Here is a 12,211-nt window from a genome sequence, read left to right as displayed (position 1 = left end):
CAGAATTGGATATAGAGAGAGCAAATTAAGATTCAAGGGACTGAAAAGTCTGCATTGCTAGTAATAGACCATTAACAGAGCAGAAAACATATGCATTATGGATAACAAACTATTTACAAAGTGGATTTCAGGTGACTGAAAATATTTTCATTTTATCAAATATCTAGCATTTTTAGTTAGGTTTTTACAGACAGTTGTAATGAATAGTTTTCAGTGTTGATTTTAAACACTATTGTGTTTCAAAAGCAATGAATGCTTGTATACACGATTCACTCCAATTCTTCAAGTTACTGGTACATACCAAGAAGAGGTGTCAGTATTCTGTTCTCTTATTGCTGGTTTAATCTTTTAGCATTGGTATAGTTCTCTGAGCCACCTTAAGAGTACCACATACATCTAAAGACAGACAAATTGCAGGGTAAAAGCAACAGTCCATTCAGCCAAGTGTCTTACTACTACCAATTAGAGCTTCTTAGAATCATAGAATCATAGAGTTGGAAGAGACCACAAGGGCCATCGAGTCCAACCCCCTGCCAAGCAGGAAACACCATCAGAGCACTCCTGACATATGGTTGTCAAGCCTCTGCTTAAAGACCTCCAAAGTAGGAGACTCCACCACACTCCTTGGCAGCAAATTCCACTGTCGAACAGCTCTCACTGTCAGGAAGTTCTTCCTAATGTTTAGGTAGAATCTTCTTTCTTGTAGTTTGGATCCATTGCTCCGTGTCCGCTTCTCTGGAGCAGCAGAAAACAACCTTTCTCCCTCCTCTATATGACATCCTTTTATATATTTGAACATGGCTATCATATCACCCCTTAACCTCCTCTTCTCCAGGCTAAATATGCCCAGCTCCCTTAGCCGTTCCTCATAAGGCATCGTTTCCAGGCCTTTGACCATTTTGGTTGCCCTCCTCTGGACACGTTCCAGTTTGTCAGTGTCCTTCTTGAACTATGGTGCCCAGAACTGGACACAGTACTCCAGGTGAGGTCTGACCAGAGCAGAATACAGTGGCACTATTACTTCCCTTGATCTAGATGCTATACTCCTATTGATGCAGCCCAGAATTGCATTGGCTTTTTTAGCTGCCGCGTCACACTGTTGGCTCATGTCAAGTTTGTGGTCAACCAAGACTCCTAGATCCTTTTCACATGTACTGCTCTCAAGCCAGGTGTCACCCATCTTGTATTTGTGCCTCTCATTTTTTTTGCCCAAGTGCAATACTTTACATTTCTCCCTGTTAAAGTTCATCTTGTTTGTTTTGGCTCAGTTCTCTAATCTGTCAAGGTCGTTTTGAAGTGTGATCCTGTCCTCTTGCCAAAGTTAAACACATATACATTCATCATTCGTAATGCATGCAATTTATCTAGGTTCCTTCCTACACAGAAGTGGTCACTGTTTAGGAAACTGGTCTTCTATAATATGAGGTTGTACTAAGTCATATTTCGAGTAGACCCATTAAGATCAATGGAGTATATCTAACTAAGTTCTACTCTACCCATTGAAATGAATGGACCTAAGTTAGTCATATCTATTAATTACAATGGGTCTGCTCTGAGTATAACTTAGTCTGATATATCCCAGAGTCCCAAAGTAGATGTGAAATGTCATTCAAAATATTTGGGCATTTTCACTATGTACCAAAAGCAGAATAAACCCCATTTGATTACCAGATTCACAAATTCATGCTTTGATCTTCTCAATGTGCTTTTGAGCATTAAATGAGGTTTTGCAAAACAAAACACAGTAAGCGCTGGAATTGTAGCAAATTTGACGATGACATAATTACTGGGTACATTGTGTAGCTTCTGCATGTTTTCAGACCTTGAGCTGCTAGGATCAGTTGTCATTATTTCATTAACATCTTTTCATTTTATTTTTGGTTGCTTGTTGTAAAGCTGGAAAGACGGCCTTGCCCTCTGTGCGCTTATCCATAGACATCGACCTGATCTTATTGACTACTCCAAGCTATCTAAGGTCATCTATCTGAGTGAAAGAGCATGGTGATTTGCAGTGATTTGGCTCACTTCCTGCATGCTAAGCATGTCTCCTTAATGGTAAACTGGGGTATGTTTAGTAATACGAAGTGGCTTTCCTTCCTGGCTCCTGCCCAACAAATATAGATGAGGCAATACATGATCCTAAGTTAGGCTGTGTACACCATTTACTCCGGCCCCAATGTGTTCCCACTGCTGGTGTTGGAAGCCGAATACGGTGGTACCTCGAGTTACAAATGCCTCAGGTTACAAATGCTTCAGGTTACAAACTCCACTAACCTGGAAGAGTTACCTCAAGCTGAGAACTTTGCCTGAGGATGAGAACGAAAATTGTGTGCTGGCAGCGCAGCGGTAGCAAAAGGCCCCATTAGCAAAAGCACGCCTCTAGTTAAGAACAGTTTCAGGTTAAGAACGGACCTCCGGAACGAATTAAGTTCGTAACTAGAGGTACCACTGTACACATTACATCAGCCACAATCCATATGCATCCTGTAGTTTTTAAAGAAATACTGCTGTTTTATCGTTTTCTTTCAAACTAACTTCCATCCGTTTTGAAAATGCAAGCTGTAGTTAAGATGAGGTTTGTACAGTTCAGACAACCATTGTGCATGCACAGATGACAACTTCTTTGAATAGTTTTTTGTGGGGAAGGGTTGCAGGCATGGGAAATAAAATCAGGTAATGTGCTTCGGATGAAGACGTCTGCTCCTCCCTCAGTTGTATACAGCAAGTGTGACTTGAAATGCAGAGCAGGATGAGGGAACCTTGCTGCGTTTCAAGCTGCTTACGTATATATAGTCTCATTACACCAGTGATTCCCAAATGTGCACCATGACAGGAGCTGAAGTATGCCACGAAAATATACCACCATTTGGAGGCATCTGCCAATTTATACCACTCTTTTCACAGGAAAGCCCAGTGCAAACTCTCTCTCCACCCTCTTAAAGTCCCACTGATTTCAGTGGGGCTTTTATCACAGCTGAATATTTGCTGGACTGTGTGTGTGAAACATGTTTAAAGCTACCTGAGAGCACATGACAGTCACTTTGTAAGGAGCTGCAGTAATCAACAGGGCCGGCCCAGCCGTTAGGCAGGGTGAGGCCACTGCCCTCTGCTGGCTTTGGAAAATTGGCGAGATCTTACCTAAAATCAGTACTGATGCCGGAAGTGGTAGTGCAGAAGCGGCAGTGAAAGGTATGGCAGTGTTGGTGGCGGTGGCAGCAGCGGCAGGGTGGGGCAGCACTTCCCATTTTGACTCCAGCAGTGAAGTGGGACATATCACCTCTGATGATCAATAACAACTTATTTATTTATTTATTTAATCAATCAATCAATCAATCAATCAATCAATCTATATACCACCCTTTATCCGAAGAACCCAGGGTGGTTAACATATTAACCATGCGTTGAACACAACAGATGCTTTCTTTCTGTTTTCCTCTTTTGTTTTTTGAATCTCTTGACAAACGTTTTGTTGTGACCTTTTTGAGTGTGTTGTGTGGTTTTACTTCCTGCATGCCTTTCCTGGCTTTTGTGTTGCACCAGGAATAATAACCTTGCCATTAAAATTCTTCAACACCGGTTGGCATGGCCGGTTTTCCTTACGACACTTTAACTGTGTATCTCTGCAGGAGATCTGCAGCTTTGAATATTCTATGTTGGAAACATTGGCCTGATTCACACATTACACTGAACCGTAGTTTAAAACTGTGGGTGAATTTGAACAAGCTGTGTGCTTGTGCACGCTGCTCAGAAGTTCCTTTGCTCCTTCTGCACCATGAATAAAACAAGCTAGAGTCTGTGTTGTTGTGCCACCTGAACCAAGGCTTGTGGTTTGTTTTTGCCAAACAAATCTCAAAGAGTAACCAAAGTTTGTTCTTGGCTTACCTTATTTGTTTTAAACTATGGTCTAATGTGATGTGTGAATAGGTCATTGTGACTTTAACAAGCAAAGCTCTGAATAACAATCCAATTCAAAGCCCAGTTAAACTGAATACTGTGCAATTCTATACATGTTTATTCAGAAGTAAATCACATTGACTTCAATGGTATGAATGAATGAATATGAATATAAATGTATATGCGCGCGCGCACACACACACGCACACACACAACCTTTTCATCAAAAGGGACCCTCAAAACGGTTTTGAACTGGTTTGGTTTGAAACAGTAAACCATACGATCATTAAATCAAAATGTGTGCATAGGATTGCAGCCATAGGATTTAAGTTGATTTAATCCCACTGAATTCAGTGGCACTAAATCAAATTTGAATAGTCTAGGAATTGGACCATAATCAATGTGGTCAGTTTATTTTATATTCTGTACCTCCTATGGCGATTTCCATTGCTGTTCTATGAGGTCTGATTTAAATATGGTATGGTCATCATATGATGATTTTTCTGTGCCGTAGTAATAAGTTGAATATTTATATGCCTCTGTGTGATGCCTCTGTGTGATGGCTTCTGGCATTCTGTGTGAATATGCCTCTGTGTGATGGCTTCTGGCATTTGTCTGACCATAAATCTGCTCACGTGGTAAGTAAATCTCATGGTGCCTTTATTATGTCAAATGATAACTGCAAAATCATCATCAGTAATTTGAAATAGTTCCCTAGTAATGCTAGAGTTTCAATCCTGTGATGAACTTGTTTTGGATTAAGTTCCATTGAACCATGTGTCACTTTCTTGTGAGTAAAAAAAAGTGGCAGGCTGTTGATATTTATGTAGGATTTGCTTTGAAACTACAGTTGGAAGTTTGTGGCAACTTTAAAAAACTTTTTTTCTTACCTTTCCGTTAAAAACCCCCAACAATCTCAAATATCCTGTCCTTTGGTTCTGATTGTATAATGCTTCATAGATTTATTCATGATTAACTATAATTTGTGCTCTTCTTTCATGCAGGATGACCCACTGCGGAATATAAATCTTGCCATGGAAGTTGCTGAAAAGCATTTGGATATCCCAAAGATGTTGGACGCAGAAGGTGGGAGCTAACATCCTTTTAAAAAGCAGTGAACCTTTCAACATCTTTTGTTTCCGTACATGAATTCAAAAGGATAGCTTTTCACATACCGGTAGTTGTCTATGAAACAGTACTTCAGTTTTCAGTTTTTGATTTAACTAATATCCACATCACAGGCTATGAGTGGTTTGCCTCAGCACATAGTTTGGGAAGTCCTGAGCCAGGCATTTGCCTGGACAGGCGAACTCCCCCCAACTCCAGTCGACTCCCGAATGGAATAATGACTCAAGACAACGTGCTATGGGATTAAAATTGGCCACAATTTTATTAACATGCTATGGGATTAAAACTGGCCACAACTTTAATAATGTGCTATTGGTTTAAAATTGGCCACAACTTTATTAAGTTTCAGATGTAGGGAGACCTTGGCTCAGGCATTGGGTGTTTATCCTTCCCAGTCCCCAGCCAGGGATCTGGGGGACATCAGGGTTATCCAGAATGTGTGGGGGTTGGGCTGGCTCTGGAGAACATATGTTCAAGCAAAGAGCCTGCCACGACTGTCACAGGGGAGAGCAATGGCATATGGTCAATGCCTCCCCTCAAGACCCCTTGAATGGAGAACCCTGGGATCACCTCCGCAAGTGGGGCGTGGGTCACCGCTTCACGCCCCTTCCCACCCATTTAGGGAAGGTAGACTAAAGGATTCCGCCCAAGGCCTGAAACTGCCAAAGCTGTGACGTTTTGCTACAGGAAAGGCAAAACCTGCCAATGCAGGAAAATTCCTTTCCGGCCCTTCAACAGCGACCATGTCATAGCAGCGCCTGCGTACCTGTGAAGAAGAGGTTAAGCTGCAAAAGAAGGCCTAACTGAGGGAGGGCAGGGTGGGAGAAGCTCTGGAGCCAATTGATGCTTCGCAGGTAGGATTCACCTTCTGTTGTGTGGGCAGGGCGGTCCCTCCCCCTACCTGGCCAATCCCCTGGCAACGCCCAGCCAGGCAGGATTGGGCGATTGGCTGAGGTAGGTGGAGTCCTTCAGGTAACCAGCCTGGGGAGCTGGGGAGGGCGAAGCCAGACCGTACTACCGGGAGCTGCACTGGGACCCGGGGGGGGGGGCTGCGCGTGACCACGCAAAAGGTGCCCCCCCCCTTTGATGTGGGGAGCAGTCATTCTGAACTTTGTCCTTCAGTCTCCTCCTCTGTTGGCAACACAACAGCCTGACATGACTGACTACTGTATTGGATCCTGCTCTGAAGTCCCGTATTAGGCAGCTGGATCTGGGAGCCACCATTTTCATTTCCCACAATGCTCCCCCACCATAGGGAATTGTTCTGGGAAATTGTAAGAAAGCCAGTGTGGTGTAGTGGTCAAGAGCGATAGACTCGTAATCTGGGGAACCGGGTTCGCGTCTCCGCTCCTCCACATGCAGCTGCTGGGTGACCTTGGGCTAGTCACACTTCTCTGAAGTCTCTCAGCCCCACTCACCTCACAGAGTGTTTGTTGTGGGGGAGGGAGGGAAAGGAGAATGTTAGCCGCTTTGAGACTCCTTCGGGTAGTGATAAAGCGGGATATCAAATCCAAACTCTTCTTCTTCTTCTTCTTAAATAGCAGCTCCAAGTTGCTTGATTTAAATAGCAGCTTCAAGCTGCCAGATCCAATTCAATAGTTTTTATGATTTATGCTTCCTCTTATTACCGTGTATTTGCTGGTGCTCAGAAGGTAAAGTTCTGAGCTTAATTTTTGCTCTTTACTTTCCATTATATTTTGTAGCTTTCCTCCCAGTCTGATCTTATATGACTATTTTGGGAACATTTTAGAGGATTGAATTTTCTTCTGGAGAACATGTACCAGTAGTTTTCAATGCTTCCTAAAAAATGCAACAGCATGTTCTGTTTAGTTTCATAGTATATAGTATAGATCTCCTATATATAAAAAACCTACATTTTAATTGCTATTTGTAGCTGTCTCAATACTGAGAAACCTCCATGATGCAGTAATAAAACATAATAGCATTGACATTTGGATATGTATTCCAGGAAGATGATTTTATAATAAAAGAAAAAGAACAATACAAGTGCTGCTAAGAGAGCACTTCAAAGTGTGCTATCTCATTTTTTAAAAAATTACACAACACTGTGAAGATACTAAGCACAGCCTTTTTCAAGGAAGACCTTTGTCAGATGGAAAGTTACACATACACATTTCGAGATGTGCTTCATTTGAACCTCATGCATGATGGTTCACTCATGCAAACATTACTCATTTAAGCCATCTTACTGTATAGGTAAAGATAGCTTGCCTTGAATCAGGGATGGCTCCAATGAGCAGTGATTATGTTTCCTTGCAAACATTATTCATAAAAGCAGTGGAATTGTTCCAAGTCCCCTCTGTGCCCCAGGATCTCAGTTTGAGTTTCAATATTTTGCCTTTCCAGCCGGCATGTATTAACATAGCAGATGATTAATTTCAGCTTGTTGAAGCCTGGCAGACCAGCACCTGCCTTTTGTACAGAAAGCAAAGCAGGATGGCAGCAGTTTCCCACTCCTTGTGTTTGTTTTGTTTCTTCTTCCCTTGCAGATATTGTGAACACCCCCAAGCCTGATGAGAGAGCTATCATGACTTATGTTTCCTGTTTCTACCATGCTTTTGCTGGAGCAGAGCAGGTATTCATCATCTGTCCCCTTCGGACTGCAGTTCTGAATGTTGCTCTGTGTGTTTCAGGTTCCCATTGGGTTTATCATTTGCCCTGCAGTTTCTTTGTTCTTTAATTAACATGGACAAATATATGTTAAGTGAGCGTGCTCGGTCTGTGTGTTTTAATCAGAATCTGCTTTTGATCCTATTGGCATTACAGGCACTGCAGTAATCTTTAGTTCCTATTACGTAAATAAATATAACTGCACTGCGCATTCAATCCATTTTAGAAAGGCTGCATTTCCTCACCACAACCCTTCATAACGAGAAGCAACATTATCTGACCTAAAATGATAGTTTTCAGGGAAGTGAACAAAATATTATTCCACCTGCTCTAATAGGGTCTTACGAGAGGGTCAGGCTCCATACAGATGTTTTGTATGGCAGTATTTTTCAAACTGTGGTCAAGCCTGCTCCATAAGAGCAGATGGGGCTCTGCCTCATCATCCTCCATTTCCTCTCTGACATCTCCCACTTGCCTGCCTTCTTTTTTACAACTAGTCCAGAGAATGACACTGGCTGTCAGCTTCTTCCTTCTCAGCCTTACCTGTGTACAGTGCTTTTTTTCTTTAGAAAAGGTTTAGGGGTACTGTCATTTTCCTACTCCTGTTGAAATACTGCCCCTCAAAGAGGCCAAACTTAGATTCACAAAATGTTTAGGGGTCTGCGTACCCCCAGGAAAAAAGCACTGCCTGTGTACAACTCAGCAGGGATGAGGATGGAGACAAAAACTAGAATTCATTGGCTCTGCCTCTCATTGGCTCTAGCTCTACCTACTGCTGGCTTCTCTCTGTTCCACCCCGCCAGGCCCAATGGACAACAGCCACTACTATGTTCCAGGAAACCTTGGGGTCCCTTTCAAAGCTTACCAGGACTTCTTAAATGATAAAAGCTGTGATGGCAAACAAGCTTCCCTGAAAGACTGTTTGCCCCTTGCTGCAAAATGTCTCACAAATGTGTAGCGATAAGGGAGTGTTTGGTCTGCTCAGTGGCGTAGCGTGGGTTGTCAGCACCCGGGGCAAGGCAAGTAATTTGTGCCCCCTAACCCGTGGATTTGCGCCCCCTAACCCTAACCCCCAGATGTTGCGCCCGGTGCGGCCGGCCCCCCCTGCACCCCCCACGCTACGCCACTGGGTCTGCTACAGGGTGTTCTTGGAAGCCCAACAAGCTTGTGTCCAGCACCTTGTGTGAACCGACTGCAGGGGTGAATTTTACCTGTGTCAAAGACCCAGTTCGGCACCACCCCTACACACATTTGCGTACAACCACATACACAGGCTGGGAGCCTCAATAGCCTCCCTCTGGAGGCTTCACCCAGGGCAAAAAACCCTGTAGCTATGGCAGTGACTGACGTCCAGAATCCTCTGAAATGTGCAGCGGTTCCCTGGCATATGTACAGCAGTTAATTGGCAGGCAATTTAGACAGGAAATGAATTCCCTGAACATAAACATTTTGAAAAACTGATTAAGAGACCACTTGGGTTTAAAGGATACTGCACTATTGAAATCAGTATGGACTGAGGTTGCCAGATTGATGCTATCCCAGTCTTAATATTCTTAAAAGCAAGTTGACACCTAGAAAGTAAGTAGGTGAAGTTCTTACACCACTTTATACCAGGAAAAATCTCATATTTTGCCTGCAAATGTCTATTAAATGGCAGAGAAACAGGTTGATCCCCCTCTCCCTTAAATGGTAGGGACAACTGAAGGAATAAACTTAAATGTAGCTACTTAAATTATTGTTCTGTATGGTATTGAACGATGTGTCTATTTGTGAAAAGATGGAAGGTAACAACACTATAGCAATGAAATCTCTTTTGAAGGGTTGGATTGAAATGGTGGGCATTTAGGAAGAACTTTGCTCTGCATGAAATAAACCTCTTTTTCAGTAAATGTATGGGGAACTGTGAAACAGGACAGTTGACCCTCACTGGTGAAGATAAGATGGTAAGAAATGTTAGCCTCACTGTATTTTGGCTTCGCGATGGCATCGCATTGTCCCATCTAATTGGTTATGTGGTATCAACATGAAGTCTGACCAGATGAAGGGCATCCTGATTCGGCTTCTGATATTATCAGGCAGCCAAATCAGATTGACATTTGATGACATCATATCATCAGGTTGCCTAAGTGATTCCCGACTAGGGTTTCCTCAGGAAGAAGCTGTTTTTAAAAAAACAAAAAAGCCACAACACTAAAGTTGCGGATTGAAACTGGGAGAGAGCAGCTTAAAACTGCACAAAAAAGTTTAAAAGTGGGCCATCATTAACTCCCCTCCCCCCCCCACTATGTCCCTTCTATTCTGAAATTTTCCTAGGTAAAAATTTGGCGCTGTGCTATCATTTTGGTTTTTTTAAAAAAATATGTTAGTCATTGTTTTTTGCATCCCCCTCCCTTACATTTCACTATTTTTCTGACAGTGCCCAGATGGTAGGATCATTAGAGTTACCTTGAGTTAGCATCATCTTGTCGGACTATCACAGCATGCTGAGCCAACATATCATCTATATCAACTTTGACACAGATGAAAACCAAAATAGCCCTTACAGAAAATGAGTAATTCATCAAATATATTGCAGTGTCGTTGTAGGTAATAACTCCACGAGTTCCCCACAAGTCTTTTGCTAATGTTTAAGATAAATTAGTTAAAAAGCAAGTTAATAGGGAAAGGCACCTTTAAGATTAATAAATTCACAGTGCAAGCCTATGTAAGAAGTGAGTCCCAATGAGTTAAATGATCTTATTCCAAGGAAAGTGTGTATAAGCTGAAGGTTACAATAGTAAATACACCTACTCGAGAGTAAGTAATCACAGGCATCTGGTTGCCCACTGGATGGATCCAGCAGAGCTAGCCTTATGTTAACCTTCATTGAAACCAGTATGACAATTCTGGCTGAAGCCCTTTCAGTGGGCATGCCCACTCTTTACTTTTCAGAAGCCAATATATGGTCATTCTTTAGTTTGCGTCAGTCTAAGAATGCAATGATATATCCACACTGTTTATGTTCTGTCTTTTTCAGGCGGAAACAGCAGCAAATCGGATTTGTAAGGTACTTGCCGTGAACCAAGAAAATGAAAAGTTGATGGAAGAATATGAAAGGCTAGCAAGTGAGGTAAAGGAAACCGACACAATAGTGAAATAATTATTCTGATAACAAAGCATGGATGGCTTGAATAAGCAATTTAATAAGAACATTTACCCAAAGCTGTTATCTACTGCTGAGGCTCTTTTTATTCAAACATAGTCATTAAATGAGGAGAGGAAAGCTCCATTTCATTTAACATGATCTGTATTTTAATTGAAAATATATTTGCTGCCTTTTTATCCAGTGTTGTAAAGTGCATGTTCTTGATGTTAAATGCAGTGGAGATTTCCTATGCTTGCAGCTTAATTTGGACTAGAAGTTCTTCCTTGATTGCAGCTTCCATATACAATTGCTACCGCATCGTGAATGAGCTTTAGGATTTCAGTCACTCACACTGATGATTCCTAAATTATAATAATTTGCAGATACAGACTACGAGGCAAGGCTTGGCTTTGGTTTCTAGGCCAAACAGAGAGGGAGTTCTTGCAGTCATAGGGAAGTGATATAGGCAAGACAGCCTTTATTTCTTGCCTGAGGTAGTGATGGGATCCCAAGCAATCCCACTCACATATGGAAAACCACCAAGCACAACTTCAGAGTTCTCGGGGAAGTGATAGCTCTTGGGCATCACTTCTGAGAGGCCACAGCTAGATCTGTTGAGGGGCTGAGAGGCAAGCCAAAATGAAGCAGTATTTAGTCTGCTCCAGCATGTCCTGTCCACTGGCCAGCCAGGATCACACTGTTCGAGGATCAAGACCACTAGGAGATAATGGCCTGGTTTGTCTGCAGCTGTTCTGCCCCTCACTGCTGGATGAAGAACTTGAATTCCCAGTTTGGTTTCCACTGGTTTTTAATACCCATAATTCAGAGCAGTACAAAGGCAAGCTGCAGCTTACAAGGTACATCAGATTCATAGGAGGTATAGATTCGTAGCTAAGTATAAGCTCAAATGCTGATCCAGTATGTGACCTATCTCTTTTGAAGGACAGGGTGGCCATAGCACTTCACCTAGCAAGTCCTGGGATTGGGCAAGCAAATGGGCACTCACTCTTTCAAGTGTGTTGGGCTTGCGATGTTTGTTGACACTGGCGTCTCTGTGTCCCTGGAGTTGGAGGTGAGGTTGGTGCTGGGTCAGCATACACATTACTTTCCATTACCTTTACCTGCTTCAGAGAAGGCTTCACACTGGCAGGAGATGGCGCTGGGTGGTTCCACAGCAGGAGGTGTCCCTAGGGGTGTCCTGTGTCACAGGAGCAGAATTCTGCTCTGCCAACCTGCTTGGTCTTTCCTCTGGGTCCAGCTCTCCAGTCCCTAGACTACTGGTCTCCTCTCTGGGATCCCAGTTCCACTCACCCACATTTTGCTAGCAACTGCCTGGGTTCCTCCCATTCCTCCTCATGAGCCAACCGGTCCCTCTGAGACACCTCAATAGGATTCATGACAGCATGATAAAACATGGTTTAAAGCAGGCTTCCT

At 42.8% G+C, this 12,211-nt stretch overlaps 1 protein-coding gene across 1 annotated transcript in view; it reads left to right on the top strand.

The window, feature by feature from the left end:
- The window catches only part of ACTN2 (actinin alpha 2), a 51,759-nt gene that overhangs the window by 14,013 nt on the left and 25,535 nt on the right, over nt 1-12,211 (top strand). The window contains exons 6-9 of the mRNA XM_082215005.1: nt 1,897-1,975; nt 4,899-4,980; nt 7,533-7,618; nt 10,670-10,762. Coding sequence (XP_082071131.1) covers nt 1,897-1,975; nt 4,899-4,980; nt 7,533-7,618; nt 10,670-10,762 — 340 coding nt within the window. The remainder of the gene's footprint in view (nt 1-1,896; nt 1,976-4,898; nt 4,981-7,532; nt 7,619-10,669; nt 10,763-12,211) is intronic.

Source organism: Podarcis vaucheri (genome assembly GCF_965113315.1).
Source record: "Podarcis vaucheri genome assembly, chromosome: 3".
NCBI lineage: Eukaryota > Metazoa > Chordata > Lepidosauria > Squamata > Lacertidae > Podarcis > Podarcis vaucheri.
The sequence above is the reverse complement of the archived record's forward strand: the minus strand, read 5'-3'. Positions and strand labels throughout refer to the sequence as shown.